Source organism: Convolutriloba macropyga, chromosome 11 (genome assembly GCF_964194025.1).
Source record: "Convolutriloba macropyga chromosome 11, txConMacr16.3, whole genome shotgun sequence".
Classification (NCBI taxonomy): Eukaryota; Metazoa; Xenacoelomorpha; order Acoela; family Convolutidae; genus Convolutriloba; species Convolutriloba macropyga.
The window spans coordinates 36,116,560-36,144,251 of NC_134478.1; the positions used below are offsets into that span (position 1 = coordinate 36,116,560).

The 27,692-nt window shown below is 36.0% G+C and overlaps 1 protein-coding gene across 1 annotated transcript in view; it reads left to right on the forward strand.

Moving 5' to 3' along the window:
- Window positions 1-927: 927 nt before the first annotated feature.
- The window catches only part of LOC142349991 (uncharacterized), a 47,960-nt gene continuing 21,195 nt past the window's right edge, over window positions 928-27,692 (forward strand). Inside the window, exons 1-5 of the mRNA XM_075401873.1 lie at window positions 928-1,522; window positions 5,741-5,834; window positions 11,487-11,551; window positions 11,620-11,925; window positions 22,503-22,739. Of these exons, the coding sequence (XP_075257988.1) occupies window positions 932-1,522; window positions 5,741-5,834; window positions 11,487-11,551; window positions 11,620-11,925; window positions 22,503-22,739 (1,293 nt within the window). The 5' untranslated portion in view covers window positions 928-931. The remainder of the gene's footprint in view (window positions 1,523-5,740; window positions 5,835-11,486; window positions 11,552-11,619; window positions 11,926-22,502; window positions 22,740-27,692) is intronic.

The window sequence follows — 27,692 nt, forward strand, 5'->3', positions numbered from 1 at the left end:
TGTTAATTCGAAATTTTGTGAACCCCAAAAATTAAAAAATAAAACAGATAGGAATGAAAGTAAAACTCCCTTTTCAGTAATAGAAAGCATAATACCCGGGATTTTCATAAAATCCGGAATAAACAATGAATTGATTTTAGTGTAATAAGTGTAAATAAAATGTTGTAAATGTGATTTTAACTGTCAATAATTTCAAAAATTCGATGTTACTTTAACTCATTTCTTAGAATTATAGTCAAAGACAAGTTTATATACTTTGTAAATGATTTCATTTAATTTTTTAAACCTGACGATGAACGCAATGTTCGAAAACGCTCGTTTTAGTTGGTCAATTTAAGTTTTAATTGACAATTACTTCTCTGCATTGTATAAGTATCATGATTCGTTGAAGTGCCTGAAGTATGAGCAACGAGTACTTGACGTTGAGAAGAGTAGCTTCGTTCCGCTCGTGTTTTCCTGCAGGGGGGGGGGGGGGCGCAGGACCGTGCGCACCGCATACTATAAAACGACTAGCTAGCAAAATTGCTGAAAAGAAAGACGAATCATACTCCGACGCCATAACGTACATACGCACGAGAATAAGTTTCGCTATTCTGCGCAGCGCTATCAAATGCCTCAGAGGGTGCCGTGGTTCCAAACGGCCGACAGACATTGACAGTTCTTACAGTGCCATAGTGCGGGAGGGGAGACCAGATTCATAATAAATTAGCTTATATAGAAATTCAATTCTTTTGAGGCAGCTCTAAAAGAGTTATAGGGCCTTGTCTTTAAAATTATATACGATGAAGTGATGTTTATGTTTATATTTCTCACCAGTAAGCTGGGGTGGACAAAGCATGGGCGCAGTGATAATGGGAAGTCACTACGCCCGTGCTATGTTCCCATGAAGTTTACAATGTGCTCTCATTGTTTTCACTTATTTTTAGAAGTCATGACTATCTTACCAAAGAAGAAAATAACTAGCAAGGAGAAGGTTGAACAGCAGAGGTATGCTAACAATCAGCGACATATACCACCGAGCGTAAATAATCAGACTTTATCGCCTGATATGGTTCTTCCTCCTTTCAGTTCGGCAGCTAGTTACAACTATCAGAATTATTTGAATTCTCATCGCACACCTGGGGGCTCTCACGATTCGAGTCATTCTCTCTATGCCAGAAGTATCTCTCAAAACCACCTCAATAGCTGGATAAATATTAATCCTGCGAATCATAACGAGGAGTTTACGAATCAGAGCTCGCGTAACCTTAGCATCCTGTCCCCTAATACAAATCACGGAGGAGTTTCGAAAAGAAAGAAAAAACGGGATGGTAATAACTCGTTATCTAATGCAATGCTTTCTGTGAAATCATCGTCGTGGAAACCAAGAACAGCGGAATCGTGCCTTAGCGATTCGAACGAAGGTTCACAAAATGAAGAGTTTGAAACTACTCATGCGACAGGAAAAAGTGGCTCTCCTTCGCAACCTCACCAAAATTCCGAGGATGAGTATGAAAATCAGAATGAAGTGTCCAGTCAAGAGGTTTGTTGACTCAACTGATAATGCTTGAATGATTTTTGAGTTTTTATTAAGACACTAGTTCATTGCTCCAACCGAACTACAGCGAAGCCCTGATTTTCATTTATTAATTGCTCTCGAATGAAGTTCGTAGCATTTATTGAAAACATGTTAGTCTTTTTTCATGCAATTTTTTTGCTTGATCGTTTTTGCGCTTTTCTTCTAGAACATTCTTTGACTTCTCAAGTGACTTTTTCACGCTTTCGTTCTTCATTTTTGAGTGATGTCTATTGTGCTCACACCGAAGTAAAGCTTTTTGCTAAAATGAAATCGATTTCAGCATAGCGAAAACAAGGGCCTGATAGACGAGCGGGCAGTGCTTCTGTTGAGGGAACGGGAGGTCAATGGTTCGAATCCCGGCGCGGTCAGCTATTTTTTTGCACCTCATAATGAAAAGTTGAATTCATTCTGTTTCGGCCCCCGGTGTTTTTTACGCCCCCAGTTACAAATATATGTTGTTATATATCACATTACTATGTAATAAATAGCACGTGCGCCTGGGGGGTGTAAAAATATAGGCCCACTAAACTGGGAGGGGGGAAACAGAATAGATCGGAAAAAATTTATCTAGGCTACAGACCCTGAATCAAATTGCCTCGATTGTCGTTCGAGAGCAATTCTTCCGACATTATTCGGTTTATGTTGGCTGAAATCAACCGACCCCCGGAGAGAGGTCTTATTTCACTTACCTTCAGGGAAGACAGGCACAAACAAGCTTCAGGAACACCATCTCCAGCTTCAGAATCACTAGAAATGGGGTCCCCCAAGGCTCGGTGCTGGGACCACTTTTGTTCAACTTCTATGTGTCTGATGGTCCGGCCCCGCCTGCCAATATCAACATCAAATCATATGCAGACGACTTCACGGTGTATACCTCAACAGCTTGCCTACCATCAGCAACTTGGCCTTTGAACACCTACCTGTCCAACCTTGCAGATTTTTTCAATAGCCGCGACCTCCACCTCGCTGCTGAGAAATGCACTTCCACACTATTTACCACGGACCCGAAACAGTACAAAATCAACCCAAATGTAAAAATCAACGACAAGCCAGTTCCCCATTCTCAAACAATCAAGATTCTAGGCATCACATTTGACACTGGACTAACATTCACCCCACACATTAAGGACGTCTGTGCTCGCTCTCGCAAACGACTGAACGTGCTCAAAGCACTTTCTGGAACCAACTGGGGTCAGTCTAAAGAGACGCTTCTGATTACATACAAAGCAACAGTTCGTCCTCTGCTAGACTATGCAGCTCCAGTGTGGGGTCCCACCACCAGCACTACCAACATCAACAACTTACAACGAGTCCAGAATGCGGCCTTGCGAACAACAACCGGCTGTGTTTTAATGTCCAGCCAGGAACATCTGCACCAAGAAACCGAAATTCTCGAAGTCAGGCGACACACGAGGCTATTATGCGTTCAACAACAACTCTCCCGCTATTTACCAGCCCACCCAGGCCACCACATTATAACCAGGCCGAACCCCCCCAGACTCATAAAAGAATCATTGCACACCCGTTACAACAGGTATATCGAACCATACCTTGATGAAACTGAAGATAAAGACAAGATAACATCCAAAGAATACCGAAAGATTCTGAAGAACATGCATACAACAGAAGTCAAAGACGCCATCAACAACTATGAGCCGTCCAGGGTACTTGCCACTGCTGCCCCCATGAAGATACATGACAGTGAGAAAACACTCCCCAGAGGCAGTAGAAGGCAACTCGCGCAACTCCGCTCTGGTTTCAGTCCGCTTCTCATGACCTACTCGGCTAGGATCAACAATGATATGTCTGAGACGTGCCCCGACTGTAAACGAGAGCCACACACAACACAACATCTTTTTAAGTGCCCGATGAAACCCACGAATCTCTCCGTGAAGTCACTTTGGACAAGACCTGTGGAAGCAGCTAAATTTCTCTCGCTCCCACTCAACGACAACACCGCAACATCGGACTGAGGCAAATAACAACAACAACAGGTCTTATTTCACTAGCCCTACCCTTGAGAGGTTGGAGTATTCAACAACCCAGCGATTTTTCCTGTTAAATCCCTGGTACCCCTGGTAAATTTAAATGTCAGACTGCCTGAAGTTGCCAGTCTCATAGACAAAATACGCCAAGACGTTTTTGAATCCAGCCCCATCATTGGCTGCTCCCATTTGGGGCCTTCTGATTTTGGAGGCTTTGTAATGAGCAATAGTTTTATAGTCTAGAGATCTGAAATATTAGTTATGTATCTTAATTACTTTAATGCCACCTCTTTTCAAAGAACTCCTTCAAGTTTAGATTTTGGCAATTGTCTCATCTTTTGCATTTTTGGTCTCATTCGTGTTTGCTGAGATGGTAGCTACTATTCTGTTTAAGGTCCAGTTAAGTTAGCTTTTTCTTGATAGTTTTGAATTACATAGACAACACTTATTGAAAAACTAAAAAAATGGAAAGCTTTTTTGAAGTTTGTAATGATATTTGGTCTGTTGACTATCAGCGATTATGTTCCACTATCGAGATTGATGATTTGTCTGATTATTTTTTTAGCCTGATCAATTCAGATTTTTATCCTGATGTTTTCTTCGTCAAACAAAAATTTGTTTCTCTTGGCTCTATAGGCTAGATTTTTTTTGTTCAAGTGCTTTTAAACATCAGTGGGTTAGCAAAGCAATTTAAATGTCTAATGTTTTTTTTTGCTGTTGATACTAATCCCTGTATCCTCTCATAAAGACACCAGAGCATGCCTAACTACGAAATCCAGTCAAAATAGCAGGCACTTCAAATGTTCGTATAACAGTACGTTTTTTGTTCTTGTTTCAATTTCAATCGAGGCGACGGAAACTGTTGGCATTCCGACGGGTATATTTGAAACTTTTTCAAATATTTTGATTTTATCCTTAATTTCACAATCTGTATATGATCATTAAAAATGATATTTCAACTGATAAATGAAATTTTCTGATGACAAATTGTAAAAAGTTTTGTTGTTCTATTCATACTGATTAATCTTGCCGCTGTTGTGTAGTAAGTATTGTTTTTTTCCAATACAAGAAATTTGCAATTTCTTAACATGAGTTCACTAATGTTTAGTTTGCATATTTTCATTGAATGATTGGTATATATATTTACCTATACATGATTAGGGTGATCAATAGATCCTCAGAATAGCTTTTCACTGGTAGTTTTTGTAACTCCGGAAAATGCATCGATTATTTGAAATCGGCTGCACAATGATTGGTCGCGTTGTCATAAAGTTTCTAGCGTTGTCATAAATGAATTTGATGAGTTGAAATAGTACGCATACCCGGGGTTTTATTAAGACGCAAGACCCGACAAAAACCTAATCGTATCAATAGTAGCCCAGCAATTTTAATATGAACTGCTGTATATGGTGACAGCAAAATATGGCGATCGTTGCTTTGAAGGTCAAAAGTTTAGATTTTGACGAGAGGAATGTGCAATCATTTCGCAATAACGACTTCGCTTGACTGGTTAAATTGTCATTTTAAGCGACTGGTTTTGTGGCCCTGGAGTGCAATTATTCGCAACTGGACTGAAACATCCGACTAGACATAATATAATGCTCCTTTTGCTTCTGCTTTATTTATTGCGCAAAATGTGACGTCTCAACAAACAGACGTACCAAAATATAGATTTTTATCCAATACTATCGGTCAAGAAATTTAAAAAAGTAACTTTATGCGTTCAATTAACCTAAATTTGACAAAACCTAGTTCTATAGTATACATTTTACCGCATCTGGCCATGCTTCGCGCGCCATGGCCCTACCTCAGCGGCCCGTGGGACTTGAACGTGAACGTGAAGTCACAACCGAACTTGAAGTCAGTTTCCCCAAAAATATTTTTTTCCTCACCACTTAGCGCGGCGAAATCTGAGCAAATTTAACGTTAAAACTCTAATCCTATTTTAAAACACGGTGAATTTGTTGAGCTATCAGCCAATCAGAAAACAATATCAACATTTTCTCAACTCTGATTGGCCACCAATAGCATTTCGTTTTTTAATACGTATGCAATTTTCACTAGCGCCTGCGCAGCGATATTGATCACTATAGTACTAAAGACCGACGCTGCTCCTAAAAATTCTAGCTTTTATTCCATTTTGGGGCCTATTCTTAATGTGGGAAAGAACAATGTGTATAAGTTTCTTTTGTTTTAGCAAGAGTTACGTTTCGAGAGACAGCTTAAAGCAAAGAAAGGATTTCTTGTCAAGAAAATGCGAGAGGATGGAGCATGTTTATTTCGAGCAATCTGTAAGTGCTTCAAATTGGTTATCATTCTGCTGTACTTATATTCAGAACAATTTTTTAATCATCGACTTAATTACTGAACTTTGTTTTCTACAGCTTGGTTAAGCTGAAGCTTCATAGTTGATTTTTTGCAGAATCATCAAATGTTTTCAATTTTGATCCTTAAACCACGCATCTATCACCTGTTTTTTGCATGGACCGACGAGCAGGTCATCAGTTGGGCAGAGTTTATTATTATTATCTGCGGAGCGGCAGTTAAGCTCAATCTTTGAAACTGTCGGTTAAGTTGGATCCTTATATAATTTTAACTATCATTTCTACTTTTTTCCCACTACTCTTTTGTAGTCTCTTATAGTGTTCATTTTTGCATCGTTAAAATTGACCATATTGTGCACTTAATAAAAAAATGGGCAATATTTCCTCTCTTATAGTTCTGTGCATGGCAAAGAACGTTCCTATATCCGTATTTGACGTTATACATGCATCATATTAAGGCTTTTGGTATACTCTCAGACAGATGTTAGCATTCGTTTTGGTTTACACAGGTTTGAGGCAAAACAATTATGGCTACCATAAAGCAGGGGTACATTAAGGGTTCAAATTTTTTGAAATGATGTTTTGACGGTGTTTCATAGCATGTTTGTGATGCACCTTCCACAGTCTTCAAACAAGTTTAGCAGTTTCCAAGATGATTGCAATTTTTGGAACATTAAAAACCCAAATACATCTTAATACGTGTTCCTAAAATTTCCGAAAATCCTGAACTTAATTATGTGTCAGGCGTCTTCTATAAAATGAAAAAATATCAAAATCTGAATTGTAATTGTTTCGCAGTTATTTTCACAATCGCGAATTCCTTGGTACCACAAATGTCTTCGTTTGCTGTTTTTTTTTGCAAATAATATTCTTGTTTGGTGGCGAAACATGCTAGCCAGAGGACTTAACTCTAAAAGAAATCCCAGTTTCCAAAAATTTAAGGATACTGGTAACTTCTATTTGAAAGGTATTTCACTACTTTTTGAACAAATTTCACACACACTTAGGTGGCAAAGTTTTTGAAGCCGCAGTATCTAGTGCTCGAAGTGAAACAAGTAGCTCCTACTTGTGCGAAAAAATCAATCTTTGTACAAAAAGGATAAAAATGTAAAACTGTCATAAGTCTTAAAAGCTAATGGCTTCAAAGTGGCTGAACGGCGAAAAAAGGAAAGGTAGATATGCAAACAGTGTTCTCTGGGTTCTCTAACTTTGTTTTTAATAGCCGCTAAGCGATTGCGGCTATTCTTGGGGACATCGTGGATTTTTTTTACAATTCAAAGAATTTGAATTGTATTGGGGCGCTATCTTTTGTTTAACACGTTTTCACACATTTTTCAATAACTTTGATCTTTCAAAACGGGATAAACAGGTAACGCCCAGCGGGCATTAAGTTTCATTACTAGGGCAAAGTGAGCTTTAGTTGTCCTTCATTTGCTTAGAGTGGCGCAGCTGCTGGGATGGCCTTAATTTAAGGTTAAAGGTCACTTTTAGGAGTTTTTAAGCTCAAAATGGTGCAATTTTGCAGGTTTTTGTGAGTTTTTTTTGTTCGATTGGTCTTAGGTTGAACTTTTTAAAAGTTGATGAAGGTGTTTTGCGAGACAAAATTACTTGGTATGACATTTCTATGAGCTATATATTTTGGTACTACAAACGCAAACACTGAAAATGATACTAATTTTTGCAATTTTTGGAAATTTTTGTCATTTTTGAGGTTTTTCGGTCCTTGTTGTCAAGAAATCTGTAGCCAGTTTTTCCTGAGAGAACAGGGAATCTACTTTTAAGGTTTGTTATCAGGGCACTGCATAGTTTCTGTTAACTCTGGAATGATTTTCAACATTTTAATGTCTCTAAGGTTAGCATTTTTTTGAAAAAAATTGCAATTTTTTTTTCAAGTTTTCCTAAAATGTTTGTCAATTTTTGATTTTTGTCCAGCCTGAAGGGCCAATAAATCTATTCCACTTTCTGATGAAAAGTTACTGCATGATTGATAGGGTCAACGGAATTGTTTCCATCAATTTAACATTTTGATATTTAGAAATTTCTTGATAAAGTTCGTAATTTTCAAATTTTTTGAAAACATGTTTTAATTCAGTTTTTCTTGCCTCAGTAGCCAGGTGACCTCCTCCAGGATTTGTTAGTATGATATTACATAGTTGCTAGAGGCAATGGAGTGGTCTTCAACTTTTTAATTGAACGAAGATCTATTTTTTATAAAATTGAAGTTTTTGAAAATTATTGTCTTTTATCTAGTTTGTCGATCTTTGAGCCAATGATTTTTAGGTTTGGAATTGGGATGCTGGATATCCTCTAGAGACAAAGAAGTGGTTCTGAAGATATTTAATCACATTTTTCAGCAACAATAAAAATTTGCAATTGATATCAATTTTTTTTGAATTTGTCATTTTCTGAGTTAATGGATCTTCAGTGGCCAATGAATATTTTTTTCCAGGGATTGCAGATATAATACTGGAATGATTTCGGAGACAAAAATTGGTTTCGAACATATTTTGAAATAGGTTTAATTAAAGGGATCTAGTTTTGCCTTCGGGGTAAAAGCTTCTAGAGTTTTAGCAATGAGTATATTTTTGTTTAGTTTGTTTGATTGTTGGTTTCTTAAATTTTGAGATGATTTTGTTTGCGTTTTGGCCGGCATTGTTCAATTGATCTGCTGTTCAGGTAGGGTGTTTCTGATTTTTTCTTTTAATTCTTTAGCTTGTATTTCAGGGCTTGTCCTGCTATGTTTTTTTAATTCGTCGTCTCCATCGATGATTCTTGCGACCCGAAATCTTGGAATTGACTTTTTCAATTTCCGTGACTTCTACTGCTTTGCAGTTAATGTTTGTGTACGTAAGGCCATTTGTTCTGCTTTAAGGTCAATTGCTTGACTGACCTCACTCAAAAATGACTTCTGAAATCACTTACTGTAAATTTTATGAACATTTACTAGTTTAAGATCAATAGTGTGCGTCCAAGTGGTGCCAAATGTATATGCCGTATTTCTTGAGTATAAAATTCTCTTTATTTCGAACAATATTTTTGAAAAAGCTCCATTAGGGTCTTTTCCTTATGGAGCGTATATGTTGCATAAGAATGACCGTCCGCATCTGACCCAAAAAGTCTAGTGGTCTATTAAAGGACTTGGCCAATCTGTCTATCTAATTTCTTTGGTTGTTTCAATTCCATGGAAGGCCACAAGCGTCTATGGAGGTTATATTTTGGCAATCTCCGTTACATCTCTGAGTTATATCGGCTATATTTCTGTTAATGTCATCTTAGTAAAAGTTGATAACTGATAAAAAGATGCAAACTTAAAACTAACAGAATCAACGAAACATACCAAAATTTGTCAGAATAAAATTAAACGAGAACAAAAAAGTTGCAAACTTTCATTGAGTTAACTTTTGCATTACTTGAGTTTCTTCGTAAATGAAGGGTTGAAACAGCAGATTTAGTGCTAGGGACACATTGGCATCATTTTGGAAAAGAGGGAAAGAAACTGAAAAGAACATTCAGCTTTAAGAAAATGTTAAAAGCAGCAAAAGGAGTGTAGCAGCAGAACGAGACCTTAGTCTAGATTTAAGATCTGTTATTATTTATGTGGGTTTAAGACAACAATAAAACTCATCACTGATGGCGAGCTTACAAAATAAGACGATAAATAATTGAGGCAAAATGTAGTGCAATTGACAAAACTTTGGCGTTTTAAAAAACGTTGAAATGACAATTGACCAACATGTTGGAATCAGTTTTTATTGTGTGTGTAATTTTTATGGTCTGTTTTGGAGCGTTTTGAACCCAAGCTTGACATTGACTGAAATTTGATGACAATTTGATTGAATTTTACATGTGCGAAGTTGCTCACAATTACAATTTTAAGCAAGTGGATTCAAGATTTGAGCAGGCCATTTGTTGGGTGCAATTTATTGTTATTATTATCTGTTGAGCTGCAGTTAAGCTCAATCGTTGAAACTGTTGGTTTAAATTGAATCCTTATATAACTTTTAGCAACTCGAGAGACTTATAGTCTCTTAGTGTTCATTTTTTGCACTGAATTTGACAATGAACGGAACTTCTTGTAAACTTAATCAGAAAGTAGTCAATATTTAACAAGATTGTTCCTATCGTACTGTGCGTCGCAAAGAACGTTCTATAATCCGTATTTGACCCATACACAGTGTCATATTAGAACCGTATTTCAAATTTTTGAACAAATTTCAACACACTTAGGTGGCAAAATTTTTGAAGCCGCAACATCTAGTGCGCAAAGTGAGACGAGTAGCGGCTACAAGTGTAAAATTTTTTAGTTTTTGAAGATTAAGGTTAAAAGAGTAAACTGTCTTAAATGTTAAATGCTGATTGCTTCAATGTGATTGAGCGGCGAACAAAAACATACATTTGCAAATGGTTATCTCTGCTTCTCTAACTTTCTTTTTCATAGCTGAGGGCATCATATTAAATGTTGATTACTGATAACAAAATGCAAACATAAAACTGATAGAATCAGTGAATTTACCAAAATTTCTGTGAGAATAAAATTAATCAAGATAAAAAAATACAAAAATTTTCCTCGGGGTTAACTTTTGCATTACTTAGAGTTCCTTCATAAATGAAGGGTTCAAACGGCAGATTTAGTGCTACGGACGTATTGACATACATTTAATTTTAGAAAAAAGGCAAAGAATGTAACAAGAAACGTTTAGCTTTTTGAAAATATTAAAAGCAGCAAAGAATGTTTAGCAGCAGAACGAGACCTTTGGCGTTAAGTTTGGCGTTAAAAAATTGGAAGCAAAAATTAACGTTAAATTGAGAAAAATTGATAAGGATTTTCGAATCAGTTTTTGTTGTGTGAGTCATTTTATGGTTTTATCTAGACCGTTTGGCTTGTATTTAAATTTTATTGTATATTCTTGAATTTTACGTGAGCTAAATTGCTCACAATCACAATTTTAAGCAGCTGGATCCAAGAGGCGGCAGTTTACTACTAAAATTCAACTGAAAATCAGTTTAATCCTTATTTTGTTTCCACTTAAAATCTTACTCGTTGTTTATGGAATGAGCAAAGGTTAACAAAAAAGGCACAAGAGTGTCATAAATGAGAGCAAAATGACGAAGTATTTAGCTAAAATGAAGAAAATGCGCCAAAGTTGATAAATATTTTTCTTTTTAGTGGAATTCTGGTTACAGAGAGCTTTGAAAGATAATTTATGCATTGCTCTAGTATGCCCTCAAAAAGTTCAAAATTGTCGGAACGAAAAAGTTGGGCTAGCATATTGCTCTTATTTTCTAATTTTTATCAAAAGTTGAATAATTGTGAGTGGATTGCGTTGATTTGAACTAATTGATTCTTCATATCTTTGTCCCTTATTTTCAAAGTACCAAAACTGGCAGTCAGGAGTGACAAAAGCGGTTATTCTTGGATTTGAAAATTCTCTTTGTTTTCTACTGGTGTACGCATGCAGCACTTATCTTGGTCAATCTTTTTTAGCTTCTGAAATTGTTTCGATCTTTTTAACAATGTCTGCGATATTTTTGGCTTAAATTTCAAATAGTTTTCTTTTATTAATCTTGCCTGAACAAACTCGGGCGAAGTTTCATTCAACTAAACTTGCGTTGTTTTAGCTGACCAAATATACGGAGATCAGGATATGCACTCAATTATTCGGAATCTTGTATGTGACTACATGGTAAGTTAATCCTTTTCTTTTTGACCGCATTCTTTCTTCAGTGAATATTCTAAATGGTTCAATTACAGGTGAAAAACCGCGATTTCTTTCATCAATTTGTTACTGAAGATTTCAACAAGTACATCGAACGGAAGAGAGTGGACAGTGAACACGGTAACCATGTAGAGTTACAGGCAATATCGGAGATGTATAATCGGCCAATTGAGATATACATCTACGAGGCTGAGCCTTCTAACGTGTTCCAATCTTCATACAGAACAGACAATCCACCAATCAGACTCAGTTACCATAACAACATGCATTATAATTCCGTCATAGACCCCTTTGCTGCTTCTGTTGGAATTGGTCTGGGATTGCCGTCATTCACACCAGGAGTTAGTACCCTTTACTCTTTTTAATAACCAAAATTTCGGCCTCAAATTTAGGCTATAATTTTGGCGCTTCCTTTTTAAGAGCCGCCCTCATCTTCTCAGCCGGCTATTATAGCGCTCCTATTTTTTACAATTCAAAGAATTTGAATTGTATTGGGGCGCTGTGTTTTTTAAGATCTGTTCACACAATTTTCAATAACTTTGATCTTTCAAAACGGGATAAACAGGTAAAGCCCAGCGGGAATTAAGTTTCATTAGAGGCCCAAAGTGGACTTTAGAAGTCCTTCAAGTGCTTAGAGTGGTGCAGCTGCTGGGATGGCCTTAATTTAAGGTTAAAAGGTCATTTCTAGGTGTTTTTGGGCTCAAAGTGGTGCAATTTTTCATGTATTTTGTGATTTTTTTGAGTTTTTTGTTTTATTAGTCTGAGGTTGAAGTTTTTAAAAGTTGACGAAGTTCTTTTGCGAGGGAAAATTACTTTGGCACTAAAAACACAAACACGCAAAATGATACTAATTTTGCAATTTTTTCAAGATTTTTGACAATTTTTGAGTTTTTCTAGCCTCAGGGCCAGGGAATCTCCTCTAAGGTTTGGTAATAGGGCACTGCATAGTTTTGTAGATATTCTAGATGTAATGGAATGGTTTTCAAGTTTTTAATGTCTCGAATTTCAGCTTTTTTGATAAAATCGGTAATTTTTAGTTTTCCTAGTTTTGTGAATTTTTGATATTTGTCCGTATCAAGTGCTAGAAAACCCATTCCACGGTCTGATAAAAAGTTTCTGCATGGTTTTTATTGTCAATGGAATTGTTTTCAACTTCGATTTCAGTTTCGAATTTTGGAATATTTTTGATAAAAATTGCAATTTTTTTTAAGTTTTACTAAAATTTTTGGCAATTTTTGATATTTGTCCATTCTTAAGTGCCAGAAAACCTATTACATAGTCTGATAGGTCTGATAAAAAGTTGCTGTATGGATTTTATTGTCAATGGAAATGTTTTCAACAATTTAGCAATTCGAATTTAAGAAATTTTTTGATAAAATTTGCAATTTTCAATTTTTTGAACATTTGTCTTTTTTTGAGTTGTTTGCCTTAGGTGCCAGGTAACCTCCTTCAGGGTTTGAGAGTATGTTATAACATTGTTGCTAGGCGGTAAGAGATTGGTTTTCAACATTTTAATAGAATGAATAGGAATTTTTATTTTTTGAAATCTGAATTTTCTAAAAATTATTGCATTTCGATCTTTGAGACATTGAATTTTTTAAGGCTTGGAATTGGGTTACTGGTTTAACTGTAGAGACACATAAATGATCGGGAAGATTTTGTTATCACGATTTTCAGCAATATTTCATAAACATTTGCAATTCAGTTTTTAAAATTTTTCTGTCTTTTTCTGTGTTAATCGACCTTCAAGGGCCAGTGAATTTTTTCAGGTCTTGCAGATATGACCCTGGACCAATTTAAGATCCAAAAATGGTTTTGAACATATTTATGAAATAGGTTTATTAGTAGAGGGATCAAATTTGGCCTTCGGGGTAAAAGCTTCAAGAGTTTTAGCAATGAGTATATTTTTGTTTAGTTTGTTTGATTGTTTTAACTTTTCAACTTTCTAAGAATTATGTTTGTGTTTGGCTGGCATTGTTCAATTAAACTGCTGGTCAGGTAAAGTACTTCTAAGTTTTGCATTCAATTCTTTGAATTGTATTTCAGGACTTGTCCTGCTATGTTTTTTTTTACTTCCTCGAACTTTTTTTCGGACTTCAAAAATTTTTTTGTACAAAAATCTTTTTTTTTTCAATATCTTCTATTCGTTCAATCCCAATCATGCTTATTGGAATCAACGGCGGCTATTTCCCGGCAATCTGTTGGGTATGTTTTGTACAATTCAATGAATTTGAATTGTATTGAGGCGCTGTCTTTTTTAAAGATCTGTTCACACATTTTATTTTAATCTGATTATTTTGGAAATGGTTTTTACATTTCACTCATAGTCCGTTCTAGGTCTAGTTTTTCGTTTAATCAATGAAAATTCTTTGAATTGTATATCAGGACTTGTCCTGCTATGTTTTTTACAATTCAAAGAGTTTGAATTGTATTAGAGCGCTGTCTTTTTTTAAGATCTGTTCACACATTTTCATGATTTTTGAAGTCAAATTGGAGTAGTGATTTTGGTCACGCCGAAACAGGAAATGGAGCGAAAAAGCGAGTGGTTTTGCGGCGTGAATTTTATCGCTCTAATTTTAAAGTAGAGTGAGAAAACGGTGTTTGAACAAAAATTCGCTTGCTCGCTAGAGGTTTTTTTATCCACTTGCGGCAATTTCACTTTGATTTTTACTGTTTTTTCGATTTTTTGGATCGAATTTTTCTTAATGGTTTTCCCAATCCATTCATAGTCCGTTCTAGGTCTAGTTTTCTGTTTTGTCAATGAAAATTCTTTGAATTGTACGTCAGGACTTGTCCTGCTATGTTTTTTACTTCGTTTAACAGATTTTTGTTTCGTCTTACCCTGACTTCTTGGAATTGACTTTTTCAATGACTTACCTCACTCAAAAAGATGACTTCTGAACTCACTTATGGAACTTTAAGTTTTATGAACATACTTGTTTAAGGTCAATAGTGTGCATCTAAGTAGTGCCAAACATATATGCCCTAATTCTTGATTATTAGAGTCTTGAGTTTTTGGTATCGAATATTAATTTTGGGATCTTATGCACGTTATGCGCCCCCAGTTACAGAGCACGTGCCATTACATAGTAAGTCAGTATGTAAAAATTTTTGCACGTGCATCTGAGGGGTGCAAATAATATGCGCCCACCAAGCTGAGGGGGCACAAACGGAAAAGATCCTAATTTTGAAAAGCCCTATTAGGGCTTTCTCCTTAGAGCTTATGTGTCTCATAAAAATGACAGTCCAAAGCTAACCCAAAAAGTCTAGTGCTAGTGATCTATTAAAGGACTGGTGGTCGATCTGTCTATCTAATCTCTTTAGTTGTTTCAATTCATGGAAGGCCCCAAGCGTCTACCGCTGCTGTTTTCCGGCAATCTGCCGGCTATGTTTTGTAGAAGTTATGCAAAAACCAATTAAAACACTTCAGACGGTACTTTAGATCCGCTTGACGAAATACTCAAGTATACAAAGTACGCAAATTACCTAACAAGCGTCTCAACTTGAAAATGATTCGATAGAATATATGTAAAATGCACAGTTCAACTTTTTACACCATCTTTGTACTTCACGCCCCGCGGTTATATCCGAGAAGACGATTTTGCTAAAATTTACTGCGGAAAGGGTGAAGAATGTATTTTTGAAAAAATAATGCTGTAGTTTTGATATTTTTGTGTCTCTTTGTGAGCCAATATCATCTAAAGACAATTGTTAGAGATTTCTTAGAAGATTTTTACGTCAAGCGGATTTTGAAGTACCGTCTTCAAGTTTTTAATTGCCGCCCTCATCTTCTCAGTCGGCTGTTATAGCCTTCATTTTTTTAAATAAAAATATGAATTGTATTAGGGCTATGTTTTATTAAGATCTGTTCACACATTTTCAAGATTTTTGAAGTCGAATTGGAGAAGTGATTTTTGTCACGCCGAAACAGCAAGTAGAGCGAACAAACAACTTCTTTTGCGACGTGTTTTTTGTCGCTCTTATTTCTAAAGTAATGTTAGAAAATGGCTTTCGCGATTGTGGTTTTTTGTTTACATGCTTAAATTAGGCTTTGATTTTTGCTATTTTCATGTTTTTGATAGGAATTTTCTAAGTGGTTATCCTCTTTCAGTTATTGTCAATCTAAATTTAGATTTTTTTGAAATCATGGAAAGTTCTTCGAATTGTAGGCCAAGACTTGTTCTGCTATGTTTCTTTTTTTACTTCGCCGAATAAAAATGTGTTTCGCTTTGCCTTAGTTCACAGCTCGTTAAACATTTTTCGTGAAATCTTAATGACTTCGCTGGGCTAATTTTTTACTCATCTCTCATTTCGCTCAAAGCTCTTTTAAGCAGGAGTTCCTTAGCAGCGCAATCTAAAACAAATGGATTTGATACCGAAAAACAAAAAGAAAAATAGAAACGGGATAAACCCATAAGGCCCCATTTCAGATGCCCACTCCTTGAACTTCGTTTTTACAAATTCTTGTTACCGTCTCTAATCCTTTTTGGCATTAATACTAGCCACTGTATCCTCTTATTATGAAGGGAAAGTACACTACAAGTTGAAATGAAAAAGTTAGCACTTTTATTAATTGCTCTTGAACGAAGTTATAGCAATTATTGTAAACGTGTGTCTCTTTTATGCAAAATTTTCGCTTGACAGTTTTGACTTTTCGAGTGACTTTTGCGCCCTTGACTTTTTTCGTTTCGCGTGATCTGAAATTCTCTCTCAATCACAATTTGAATCATCTGAACTCAATTGGCGGCAATTTAATACTAAGTCAAATGAAAATGTGCGCCGAAACTGGTGCAGTTTTTCACCTTAGTCGTTCGAGAGCAATTCTTCCGACGTTTAGTTGGTTATGTTTAAATGTTCTCGGAAGAACAATCTATCTTGTCATTTTCTCTGTTTGAATCCCAATCGGAGTTATTGTTGTCGACGGCAGCTTTTTTGTGTAATGTGCATATGTTGAAATGGTATTCGACTAATTTAAACCAACAGTTATTTGAAATTATTGCCAAATGTCTAGAAAAATTTGCTCTGCCTAATGAAGCTTTCGCCGAATGTCCCATTCCCCCTATGAGTGAATTTTTTATTGCAGTGAATTTTGAAGCAGGAAATGAAACTCTTGAAAAAATTTAGAGTGCTTTGAGTGTTGAATAAAACTTGAGAGTGGAGCGAAGAAAGATTGTTTTTATTCTTACCGCTGTTTTGGAGAGAGCAGAAAATAGGGTATGAGAACGTTGTCTTATTTTTTTTGTTCACGTGGGGGTTTTTTTGATTGATTTTCTTGTAAAATTTTTAATAGGCCGGGGTTATAATATTCAGGCGGTTTTGAAAACTTATAAAAGTTCTGATAATTTAGATGAATTTTTAGCTAATTTGGAGGGATTTTTAAATTTGTTTACTCTTTGAGGATGTCTGAAAGATTCCTTAACAAGAGTTTTGTTATTTTTTTAATAGCCGCCCTCATCTTCTCAGCCGGCTCTTATAGCGCTCCTATTTTTTTATACTTCGTCGAACTTTTTTCGCTTTACCATTTTGCCGCTTTTTCAGCATTTTGCGTGAAATCTTTTTGACTTCTCTAGGCTAGTCTCTCTCTTCTCTCATTCTGCTAAAAGTGAATTTGAACATCAGTTGCTAAGCAAAGCAATTCAAAATGAACAGAGTCGGTATAAAAAATTGAAGTCAGAAATAGAAACGGGATAAACCCATAAAGCCCAATTTTAGATGCCCGCTATTTGAACGTCGTTCCTATAAGTCTTAGTTACCATCTTTTATGCTTATTGGTATTGATAGTAGCCCCTGTAGCCTCTCTCTAAGAAACAGAAGTAAGTTCAACTACGAAATGCTATTAAAATCAATCGGACTTAAAAAATGTTTTTGTACAAAAATCTTTTTTTTCGATATCTTCTATTCTTTTAATGCCAATCATGCTTATTGGAATCAACGGCGGCTATTTGCCGGCAATCTGTCGGGTATGTTTTTTCACTGGGAATTAAATAGAAGCCTATTGCCCGTGGGCTTTTTATATTACCAAATGAATGTTACTTTGCTGGTGTAAAGTAGTTTTTGTCAAAAAATAAGAAAATGGGCATTGTCTTTATATATTTTTTGCGCTTTCTTATTTATTTCAGAACTGAGAACATTTTGGGTTCAACAGTAGAGTGTGCCCATTTAATGGTTTTCAATTCCACAAGAGAAAGGCTATCATTGTTAAATGTACTTGTATAATATAAAATTTTAACTCATTTTTCTATTTTTTGAATTTAAATTTTTTTTCGTTGTTAATAGCCGCCCTCATCTTCTCAGCCGGCTATTATAGCGCTCCTATTTTTTTTTTACTTCGTCGAATAAAAAAATGTTTCGCTTTACCTCATTTTGCCGCCTTTTCAACATTTTGCGTGAAATCTTTTTGACTTCTCTAGGCTAGTTTCTCTCTTCTCTCATTCTGCTAAAAGTGATTTTGAACATCAGTTGCTCAGCAAAGCAATTCAAAATGAACAGAGATAGTACAAAAATGGATGTCAGAAATAGAAACGGGATAAACCCATAAAGCCCAATTTTAGATGCCCGCTATTTGATCGTCGTTCCTATAAGTCTTATTTACCATCTCTAATGCTTATTGTTATTGATAGTAGCCCCTGTAGCCTCTCTCTAAGAAACAGAAGTATGTTCAACTACGAAATGCCATCAAAATAAATCGGACTTAAAAAATGTTTTTGTACAAAAATCTTTTTTTTCAATATCTTCTGTTATTTCAATCCCAATCATGCTTATTGGAATCAACGGCGGCTATTTTCCGGCAATCTGCCGGGTATGTTTATATTTGACCTAAAATTTGTTTTTTTTTTGGTTTTCTCCAGTTTGTTTTTAGATGATGGTTAAATCAAGGGATAGTTTTTTGGTGAGCACGAGTCTTCTAGTGGCTCCTAGAGTTTTGAAGCCAAATTGGGTTAGTGAATTTTGTCTCGATAAAACGTGAGAGGAAGCAACAAAACGAGTGAAACTTTCTGACTGTTATTTTTTTAACCTTCAGTAGGAAAATAATGTTTGATCAAAATTAAGCTTTTTTGCTAGTGATGTGCCTGTTCACTTGCGGTAATGCCAGTTTGATTTTTACTGTTTTTGATAGGATCTTTTTTCTAAATTTCTTTTTGAGCCCAATCTCAGTGATTTCTAGGGCTGTTTTTTGTTTAGCCAATCACAATTATCTAATGTTCAGGTCAGGTCTTTTCCTGCTATCTTTTACAATCCAAAGTATTTGGATTGTATTTGTGTGCTGTCTTTGTTCGAGATCGGTTACGTTTTGGCTTTTTCACATCAATGAGAGTTAAAAATCGAGTAGGTATGAGGCCTGATTTTTGTAAACTACTTTAAAAGTGGAGTGAGAAATTGGTGTTTGAATAAATTCTCAGTTTGTCCAAAGGGAAGCTCAGTAGATGTACTGATTAAAAAACCGAGAAGTTTTGGTTTAATAAGAAAAGGAACCCTCTTTAGTGCCCAATCTAAGAAGCTTTCTTACCCTAATGTTTCAAAAAAAATTAAAACTTACAGAGCCATAACAAAAATGATGTTAACGTCCTCTGAACACTTTTTTGAAATTTGTGCCTCCCACGCAGTAAATAGGGACACGTCTTCTGACATTGTTAACACAGCGTAATCACAAAGTGCAGGCTGACAGAGACCACTAGACTTGTTTGATATATAAAAATTACAACTCCTACAGAGCCCTAATCAAAATGATGTTAACGTCCTCTGAACACCTTTCATTTTTGAAACTTGTACCTACCACGCAGTAAATAGGGACACGTCTTCTGACATTTTTAACACAGCGTAATCACAAAGTGCAGGCTGACAGAGACCATTAGACTTAATTGATATATAAAAATTACAACTCCTACAGAGCCCTAACCAAAATGATGTTAACGTCATCTGAACACCTCTCATTTTTGAAACTTGTACCTACCACGCAGTAAATAGGGACACGTCTTCTGACATTGTTAAAACAGCGTGATCACAAAGTGCAGGCTGACAGAGACCATTAGACTTGTTTGATATATAAAAATTACAACTCTTACAGAGCCCTAACCAAAATGATGTTAACGTCATCTGAACACCTTTCATTTTTGAAACTTGTACCTACCACGCAGTAAATAGGGACACGTCTTCTGACCTTGTTAACACAGCGTAATCATAAAGTGCAGGCTGCCAGAGACCATTAGACTTGTTTGTTATATAAAAATTACAACTCTTACAGAGCCCTAACCAAATAATGTTAACGTCCTCTGAATACTTTTGATTTTTAAAACTTGTACCCCTCACGGAGCAAATAGAGACACGTCTTGTGACATTGTTATCACAGCGTTATCGCAAAGTGCAGACTGACAGAGACCATTAGACTTGTTTGATATATAAAAATTACAACTCTTACAGAGCCCTAACCAAAATGATGTTAACGTCCTCTGAACACCTTTCATTTTTGAAACTTGTACCTCCCACTCAGTAAATAGGGACACGTCTTCTGACATTGTTAACACAGCATGATCACAAAGTACAGGCTGACAAAGAACATTAGACTTGTTTGATATATAAAACCAAATTAATTTCGCCTTCGAACGTGCTCGTGAAACTAATTGTATCAAAAATTATGGTTTTCGTACTACATTATCCATTATCTAAGGCAATGGATGTTTCACAGCTCCCACAAATTTGAAACTTGTCGTTGATGCACTATCGTTCCCACCTATTTTCATGTGTGATCGTTTCCACTATGGATCAAATGGAATAATTGCATGTCTCCTGTTTCAATCTAAAGTGGAGGGAACTTCTCCATTTCAAAGTCCTTGAACATCGAAAGTCCAGTCGACTGAGCCACACGAACAACCTTAGGCTGATACTTTAGTATAGGTGCGTGGCCTGTCACGACAAGTCTGCATACTATCAATGAAATTCTCAACTTGCTTTACATCAGCAAGCGATTCCAAGTCACAGAACTTTTCGGTTAACCCTGCTATCTCTTCATTTCAAAATTTTAATGGCAACTTTGTCCAACCGTTTTTGCACCGACCTCCTCTCCAACTAATTTCATCTTCAACTGATTCCAACCTTTTATCTCCAAACCCTTCACCCATGGAACTTCTTTTCGGCCATTTCTTTTTAACTTATCCAGTTTTAGGTACTCCTCCGCACAGCAGATCTAATAAATTGAACTCATCGGGATGTGATGAGAATAATGGAACCCTTTTTCCCACAAGCTGGCGTGCCGTAAGAACTCTCTGCAAGACATTTTTATAAACCTGATAAACACAATGAAAAAGAGAAGTAACTTATTAAACCCCCAACCTCTCTGGGCAAATCTATTTTAATTTTTGGTGGCCGTTTGAGCACATTGATTTTTTTAAATGATTTTCAAGTCTTTGATTAATTACCCCTAACCATCAGTCTACCTCAATTTCTGTCAATCCACTCCCTCTGAACCCATAAGGCCAAACAAGAAAAGACACTACGGCACTGCACCTTATTCAATAATTCTTTTCACTACAAAAATTCAATTAATTTCACTCAAACCTGACTGCTAAGAATCTCCATTACACTACAAGTGGACATCACTCTACCACTGACGTCAAGTTTTAATAATCGACATCGCAAATGCTGCTATATCTGGCTCAATTTGAACTCTAATCTCTGATTGAACTGAACTCTTATAGGACAAAAATGTAAATAAAAAGTGTGAATAAAAAATGCATCGCACAATATATTGATTTCTGAAATTGATTCATTGTAAGACTCAGTATTGTTTAATTGCTCTCAAACGAAGTTTGTAGCAATTATATTAGTCCTGTCGGTCTTTTTTTATGCGATTTTTTGCTTGACCAATTTTTCGTCTGACGCTTTTGACTTTTCGTCCTCAAAAACGGGATAAACAGGTAGCGCCCAGCGGGCATTAAGTGCTCTTAGAGCCTTTCAGCTGTGTTTCAGCTCAAACTGTTTTGGAGACTTATACTTATACTTATGGTGTGAAGGGCGGTTCTTAGAGGTTGAGACACCTCCCCCCCCCCCCCCCCCCCTATTGACCCTCACCCCCACTATTGCCTCCACCCCCCACCGCGCTGTTGCCCCCCATCAGCCCCCGGTGCACACCCCCCCCCCCCCCCGTGACTAGCTACTGACGAAGCCAACCGCTCGCCGGTTGTTTGAGAGCAATTCGCCCGACGTTAGTCGGTTATGTTTTCCTTCCTTAGAACTTTTCTCATCGTAGCACAATACAGGACTCTTACGATCCTAAACACTTAGAAAATATTTCCTCAAAGGAAACATAGAATCGTATTTGAAACACCGAACTTCAGGAGGAAACCTCCCAGAGCTCAAAAGATAGAATTACTTTTCGTTTGAAAAAAAAACTAAAGTTTGTTCAATAAATTGTGCATTTCATATCAGTCGAGGTGTAAAGTCATAAATTGCCGCTATTTTCAAAGAATACGTAGAAATAACTGGAATGCGTAGGAACTCATAAGAGTTAGAAGTTGATATAAATGTAGTGGTACCCATTTTGTATACAGGCTTTCGTCGTGAACGCATGCTTTTTTAGCAGTTCTAAGTTCAATTGATAATGGACAGTCTTGCAAGTTTATAATCGTGTAAATCGTCACGCTGTGCCCGTTGAATCGATTACCGTAAATCCTACCTATGGTTATCTTTTCCAGTAGGAAACTAACCTTTTCCCAGAAGAAAACTTTATTTTATTCCTGGAAAACTTTTCCCGGCTTTTCTGAATTGTTTCAGTGCCAAAAAATGATTTGGCGGACGGAAGTGAGAAAATGAAACACAGCTGAAAAATATTCTATCATAGGTCTGTAAAACTATGTTATCATGAAGTTAATTAACTATAGTTAATTAGCCATTCTATCATTGAATTTAAACTCGATATATTTAGATTGCAGACAAGAACCAAATGAAGGATGCTATTAGAGCGAGTGAGTCACAGTACATAGAGCAGGCCATGTACGAGGACAAGCTACGGGCCACTGATTGGGAGGCAACGAGTGATGCCATTAGTGAGGCTGTTCTGAGGGAGAGTCGGCTGCAGTTCCTGAGAGACCAAGAGAAACAGCTCTCCTCATTAGTGGGCACAGCAACAGCTGCTTCCGCCGCTTCTACATCACCTCGAAGTGTAAGATGCATCAGCTAGTCAAATATTATCGAGAGATTGAAAACTATTCTATGTTTTTGCTGCATCTTGTTGACTCCTCGGCTGCTTGAACTGAGAATTTTTAAACCAAATTAAAGTTTTTTTTAGTTTTGTATCTTTTTGTGACCAGGTGGGCAAACTTGCTTTGATTGGGCTCCTTTGACTTTCTTCTGAACACAACCATAGCTTGTTTTTGCAATCCTCCATAGAATGGGACTAGATTTTTTTTTGCGCCAGTCTGCGTTTGTAAGCCTATTTTAGTAAATTAATTACAGCTGTCGTACAATATCCCAGCAAATATTTTTAATGCTGTGAAAATTAACTTGCAACATTTACTTAATTTTGTTAAATTTGCTGTAAAGCCTATTTTAATTGCCCTATCACCAACTGTACGGAATTACAGCATTGCACGTCATTTCAGTGAAAGTGAATATAAAAGTCAAAATGTAAATCAGAGAAATCAGTATAGCTCTGTAATCAGTCACGTTCAATTAAATCTTGTGGCAATAGTATTGAAGTACCATTTAGCGATTTTGTACCAATTATATAAAACTGAGCTTAATGTTTTTTTTTTGTTTCTCAACACGAGCGCATCATTTTAAATAGCGACCTCGGTACATTCAAAAGATTTTATTATTAGGAAGAGAACAATAAATTTAGTAATTTAAATATTTTGTACCAATTATATAAAACTGAGCTTAATGTTTTTTTTGTTTCTCAACACGAGCGCATCATTTTAAATAGCGACCTCGGTACATTCAAAAGATTTTATTATTAGGAAGAGAACAATAAATTTAGTAATTTAAATATTTTTTAATTGCTAGCCGCCGTCAGCCTCTCATGAGCTAATAATTAAGTGCTCTCCTTTTTACAATTCAAAGAATTTGAATTGTATTGGGGCGCTGTCTTTTTCCGACTCGAAGAGTATTTGTTTTCTTGATGATTTTTCCACCGGACGTACTATTTGTTCAGGCGGCATTTTGACCTAAAAGCGAAAGTGAGTAAAACTGCCATGTGAACTAATTATTTCTCGGCGAAAAAAGTTTTTTGTTCATGCGCTGCGTGTAGTGAATGACTTTTTGAATCTAAAAAGTGTCCTTCAGAGAAGGGCGCATAAAGATAACCGTTTTTAACCGCTTTTTGTCGTTTTGGCTCAGTATTTTTGCTTGCCGCAGGTTCTTTTATAGAAATAGTTTTTGGTTCACGCTGCTTTTTTATGTTACCATCTGAAATTGATATTCCATGTTCTTGGAAGCCCGATTTAGCGTTTAAAGTGCAAAATCGACTCATGTTAATTTTTATTTTAGTTTAATAATTGGGTTTTTAATTGCTCTTGAACGTAATTCATAGCAATTATTGTAAACGTGTGTCTTTTGTTTAATGCAAAATTTTCGCTTGACAATTTTGACTTTTCGAGTGACTTTTACGCCCTTGACTTTTTGCATTTCGCGTGATCTGAAATTCTCTCTCTCAATCACAATTTCAAGCAGCTGAAATCAATTGGCGGCAATTTAATACTAAAAGTCAAATGACAAGTGCGCCGAAACTGGTGCAATTTTTCACCTTAAATCTTGATAGTGGTATATGTTAACTTCTAATGTGGTTATTTGAAGCCCACTATAGAACTTCTTAGTCCCATTTAGGTCCCCCCCGACTGAAGCAGGCTGCAATTGATTAGAGCTCCCACTAGTCGTTCAAGAGCAATTCTTCCGACGTTTAGTCGGTTATGTTTAATTGCTCTCGAGAGATGTTTGAAGCAATTATTGTAAGCGCACAATTTTTTTGGACTGTTTTTTTTCTGGAATATTCTTTCTGTTTCACTTCTCTGTTGACTTTTTCACGCTTGAGTTTTTGTTTTTTGAATGATTTGAATTGCGCACATTCCGAAAATAAGGGTATTGCTAAAACAAAGCCGATTATGAGCGAAAGGAGTACATAGTACTTGTAGCGTATTGGTTAATGGCACCAAAGAAATTGAGGGTTGAAACAGTCAAGTTTTTGCAACATTAAAGATTCTCTAGCCTCGCTTGTGTTTTGAGAGCAATAAGTCCGTTGTTAATCGATTTGTTGCCAATAATGTCTTTAGTTTTATGTTTTGCAACGGATATTTGGTAATCAGTGTATAGGACAACGTCCTTTGGATAATTGTTGCATTGAATTCTTCTGCTATTGACAGGTATTTTTGTTTTTTTACAAATTTTTTGTCCGATTTTTTGTTCAATTTTTCTAAGTTTCTTTTTTAGTTGTTGGTTTAACTAGGATAAGGATTATTGTTGGAGGTAATTGTTTGAAATTTAATGGGAAAATGTTTTTTAATTGCTTTTGAACAGTTTTTTGACAAAATATTTCAATGTTTCGAATCACGGAATTGGTAGGTGGATGACTGTATTTTTTACTGGGGCTCTAATGCTAAACAATGAAATGCGCTTGTTTTGCTGGCACTTTTTTGAATTTCAAATTTTTGACCTATACTTTTAATTCCTCTGCATTTGTGGGTTTTTGAAAAAAATTGATATAAAATAATTTTTGATTTTTTTCCGAAGATTATTTCTCAATTTTTTTCTGTTGGCAGTTGATTTGATTTAACATTTCGCAGCTCGAGTGTTCTTTGGATATTATTATTACGATTGATCGGTTTAATTTGTTAACCATTTATTCCTGAAACTTATTATTTATTTTTAAAAAAACGTTCACTTCAGTTTCTGTCTTATGCTTTCACAATTTTTTTGCGTCGGAGATTTCTGAATGTTTAGACCGGTTATTTCTTGAATATTAGGCGGGTCAGTTTTTGAACTCAACAGTTTTTGAGTATCTCCAAAGTTTTGGCTGTTTTTCAACGCTACGAGATATGTATCTAATCACAAAAAAATTTGCGCGATCAAGATTTTTAAGTCAGTTTTCTCTGTCAGCTTTTTTCTTAAAATTTAAATCTTTGGTATGTTTTCTGAGTGACGTATAATTTTTTGCTTGCTTCAATGGTGTCAATGCTGAAGTTTTGTTACGAAGGTGTTCATGTGTTTACCAAGTTTTTCATTTGACTCTGGTGATGCAGAGTCATAGTTTTCAGACAATATATGATGGTTTCGGCTGCAATTAGGGTATTGTTCGGGAGCTCGCGACGCTTCCAGTTGCTTCCGGATTTCTTGCGGCTATGTTTTTTAATGATCATGAATTTTGAATTCAAGTTAAATGATCTTTGAATAATTTTCTTGACTTTTCGTCTTAAGAAACACGATATACTGGTGAGGGAGGGCATTTAGCTGTTGGGCAATTTTCTTAATCTCCTTAATGAATTTAAAATTTTATCGAAATGTTTTCAACAGGTAAGATTTATGAGTAAATACACTAGTCGGAAGCCATAAATAACTTTTGGAATTTCTCATGGATAAAGTTTTCAAATTATAACTAAGAGTTGCAAACCTAAACATAATTCAAAAGATGTACAATATAGTTGCTTGATGGAGGGATTTCAATGTAGATTGTATACTATTAAATTGATGTCTTTTGACCATTAAAGCGTCCGGGCAGTATTAATTAGAACAACACTGACGTTCTTTTGAGGTCCATCTTGCTCCTATCGTCAAATTAATTTTTTGATTGCTTTCAAACGAAGTTTTTAGCAATTATATTAGTCATGTCGGTCTTTTTTATGCGATTTTTCGTTTGACCGTTTTTTCGTCCGTCGCTTTTGACTTTTCGTCCTCAAAACGGGATAAACAGGTAGCGCCCAGCGGGCATTAAGTGCTCTTAGAGGCTTTCAGCTCTGTTTCAGCTCTAACTGTTTTGGAGACTTAAACTTATGGTGTGAAGGGCGGTTCTTAGAGGTTGAAGACACCCCACCCCCACTGTTAACCCCCCCACTAATGCCTCCAGCCCCCCACCGCCGCTGTTGCCCTCCACCCCACTGTGTTGCCCACCTCCCCACTTTGTTGCCCACCTCCCCCCTCCCTCCCCTTCAGCCCCTAGCCTCATTTTTGAATTTTCACGTCTTTCCGGACGCAAGGGGCAGAAAACGTCCTTAAGGGTTTGATAATAAGTTACTGAAAAAGTTTTATTGGCCATGTAATAGTTTGCAATCTTTTAATATGACAAATTTAAGCAATTGTTTTGATAAAACTTGCATTTTTTCCAAGTTTATTGAAATTATTTGTCTTTTTTTTTAGGTTTTTCCAGTCTTAAGAGCCAGCAAACCTCCTGCAGGGTTTGGTAATAGGTTGCTGCATTGCTTCTAGTGGTAATAGAATGGTTTTCAGCGTTTTAACATTACGAATTTTAGCATATTTTTGATAAAACTTGATTTTTGTAAATTTTAATGTCATTATCTAAGTTTTCCGAGACCCAGGAGCCAGGAAGCTCCTATAGCGTTTGATAATAGGGTACTAAAAATTTTTATTGGCCATGGAATAGTTTCCATCATTTTATTATTACAAATTTTAGCAAAATTTTGATAAAACTTGCAATTTTTTTCACTTTTTTGATTGTCATTTTTTAGATTTCTCCAAACTCAAGGGCCACCCAAACTCCACCAGGGTTTGATAATAGGTTACTGTAGAGTTTCTAGTGGTAATGGAATGGTTTTTCAACAGTTTAACATCACGAATTTTAGCAATTTTTTTTAAAAACCTGCAATTTTTTTGAAAATTTTTAGTATTTTAGTTTTCTCCAACCTGAAGGGCCAGCGAACCTCCTCGAGCGTTTACTGGATAGCTTTTAGTGGTAATAGAAGGGTTTTCAATATTTAAACAGCACGAATTTTAGCAATTTTTTGATGAAACTAGCAATTTTTTTTTCAAAATTCTCAAGTCATTTCTAGGTTTCTCCAACCTCAAGGGCCACCCAAACTGCAACAGGGTTTGATTATAGGTTACTGCATAGTTTCTAGTGGTAATGGAATGGTTTTTCAACAGTTTACCTTTACGAATTTTAGCAATTTTT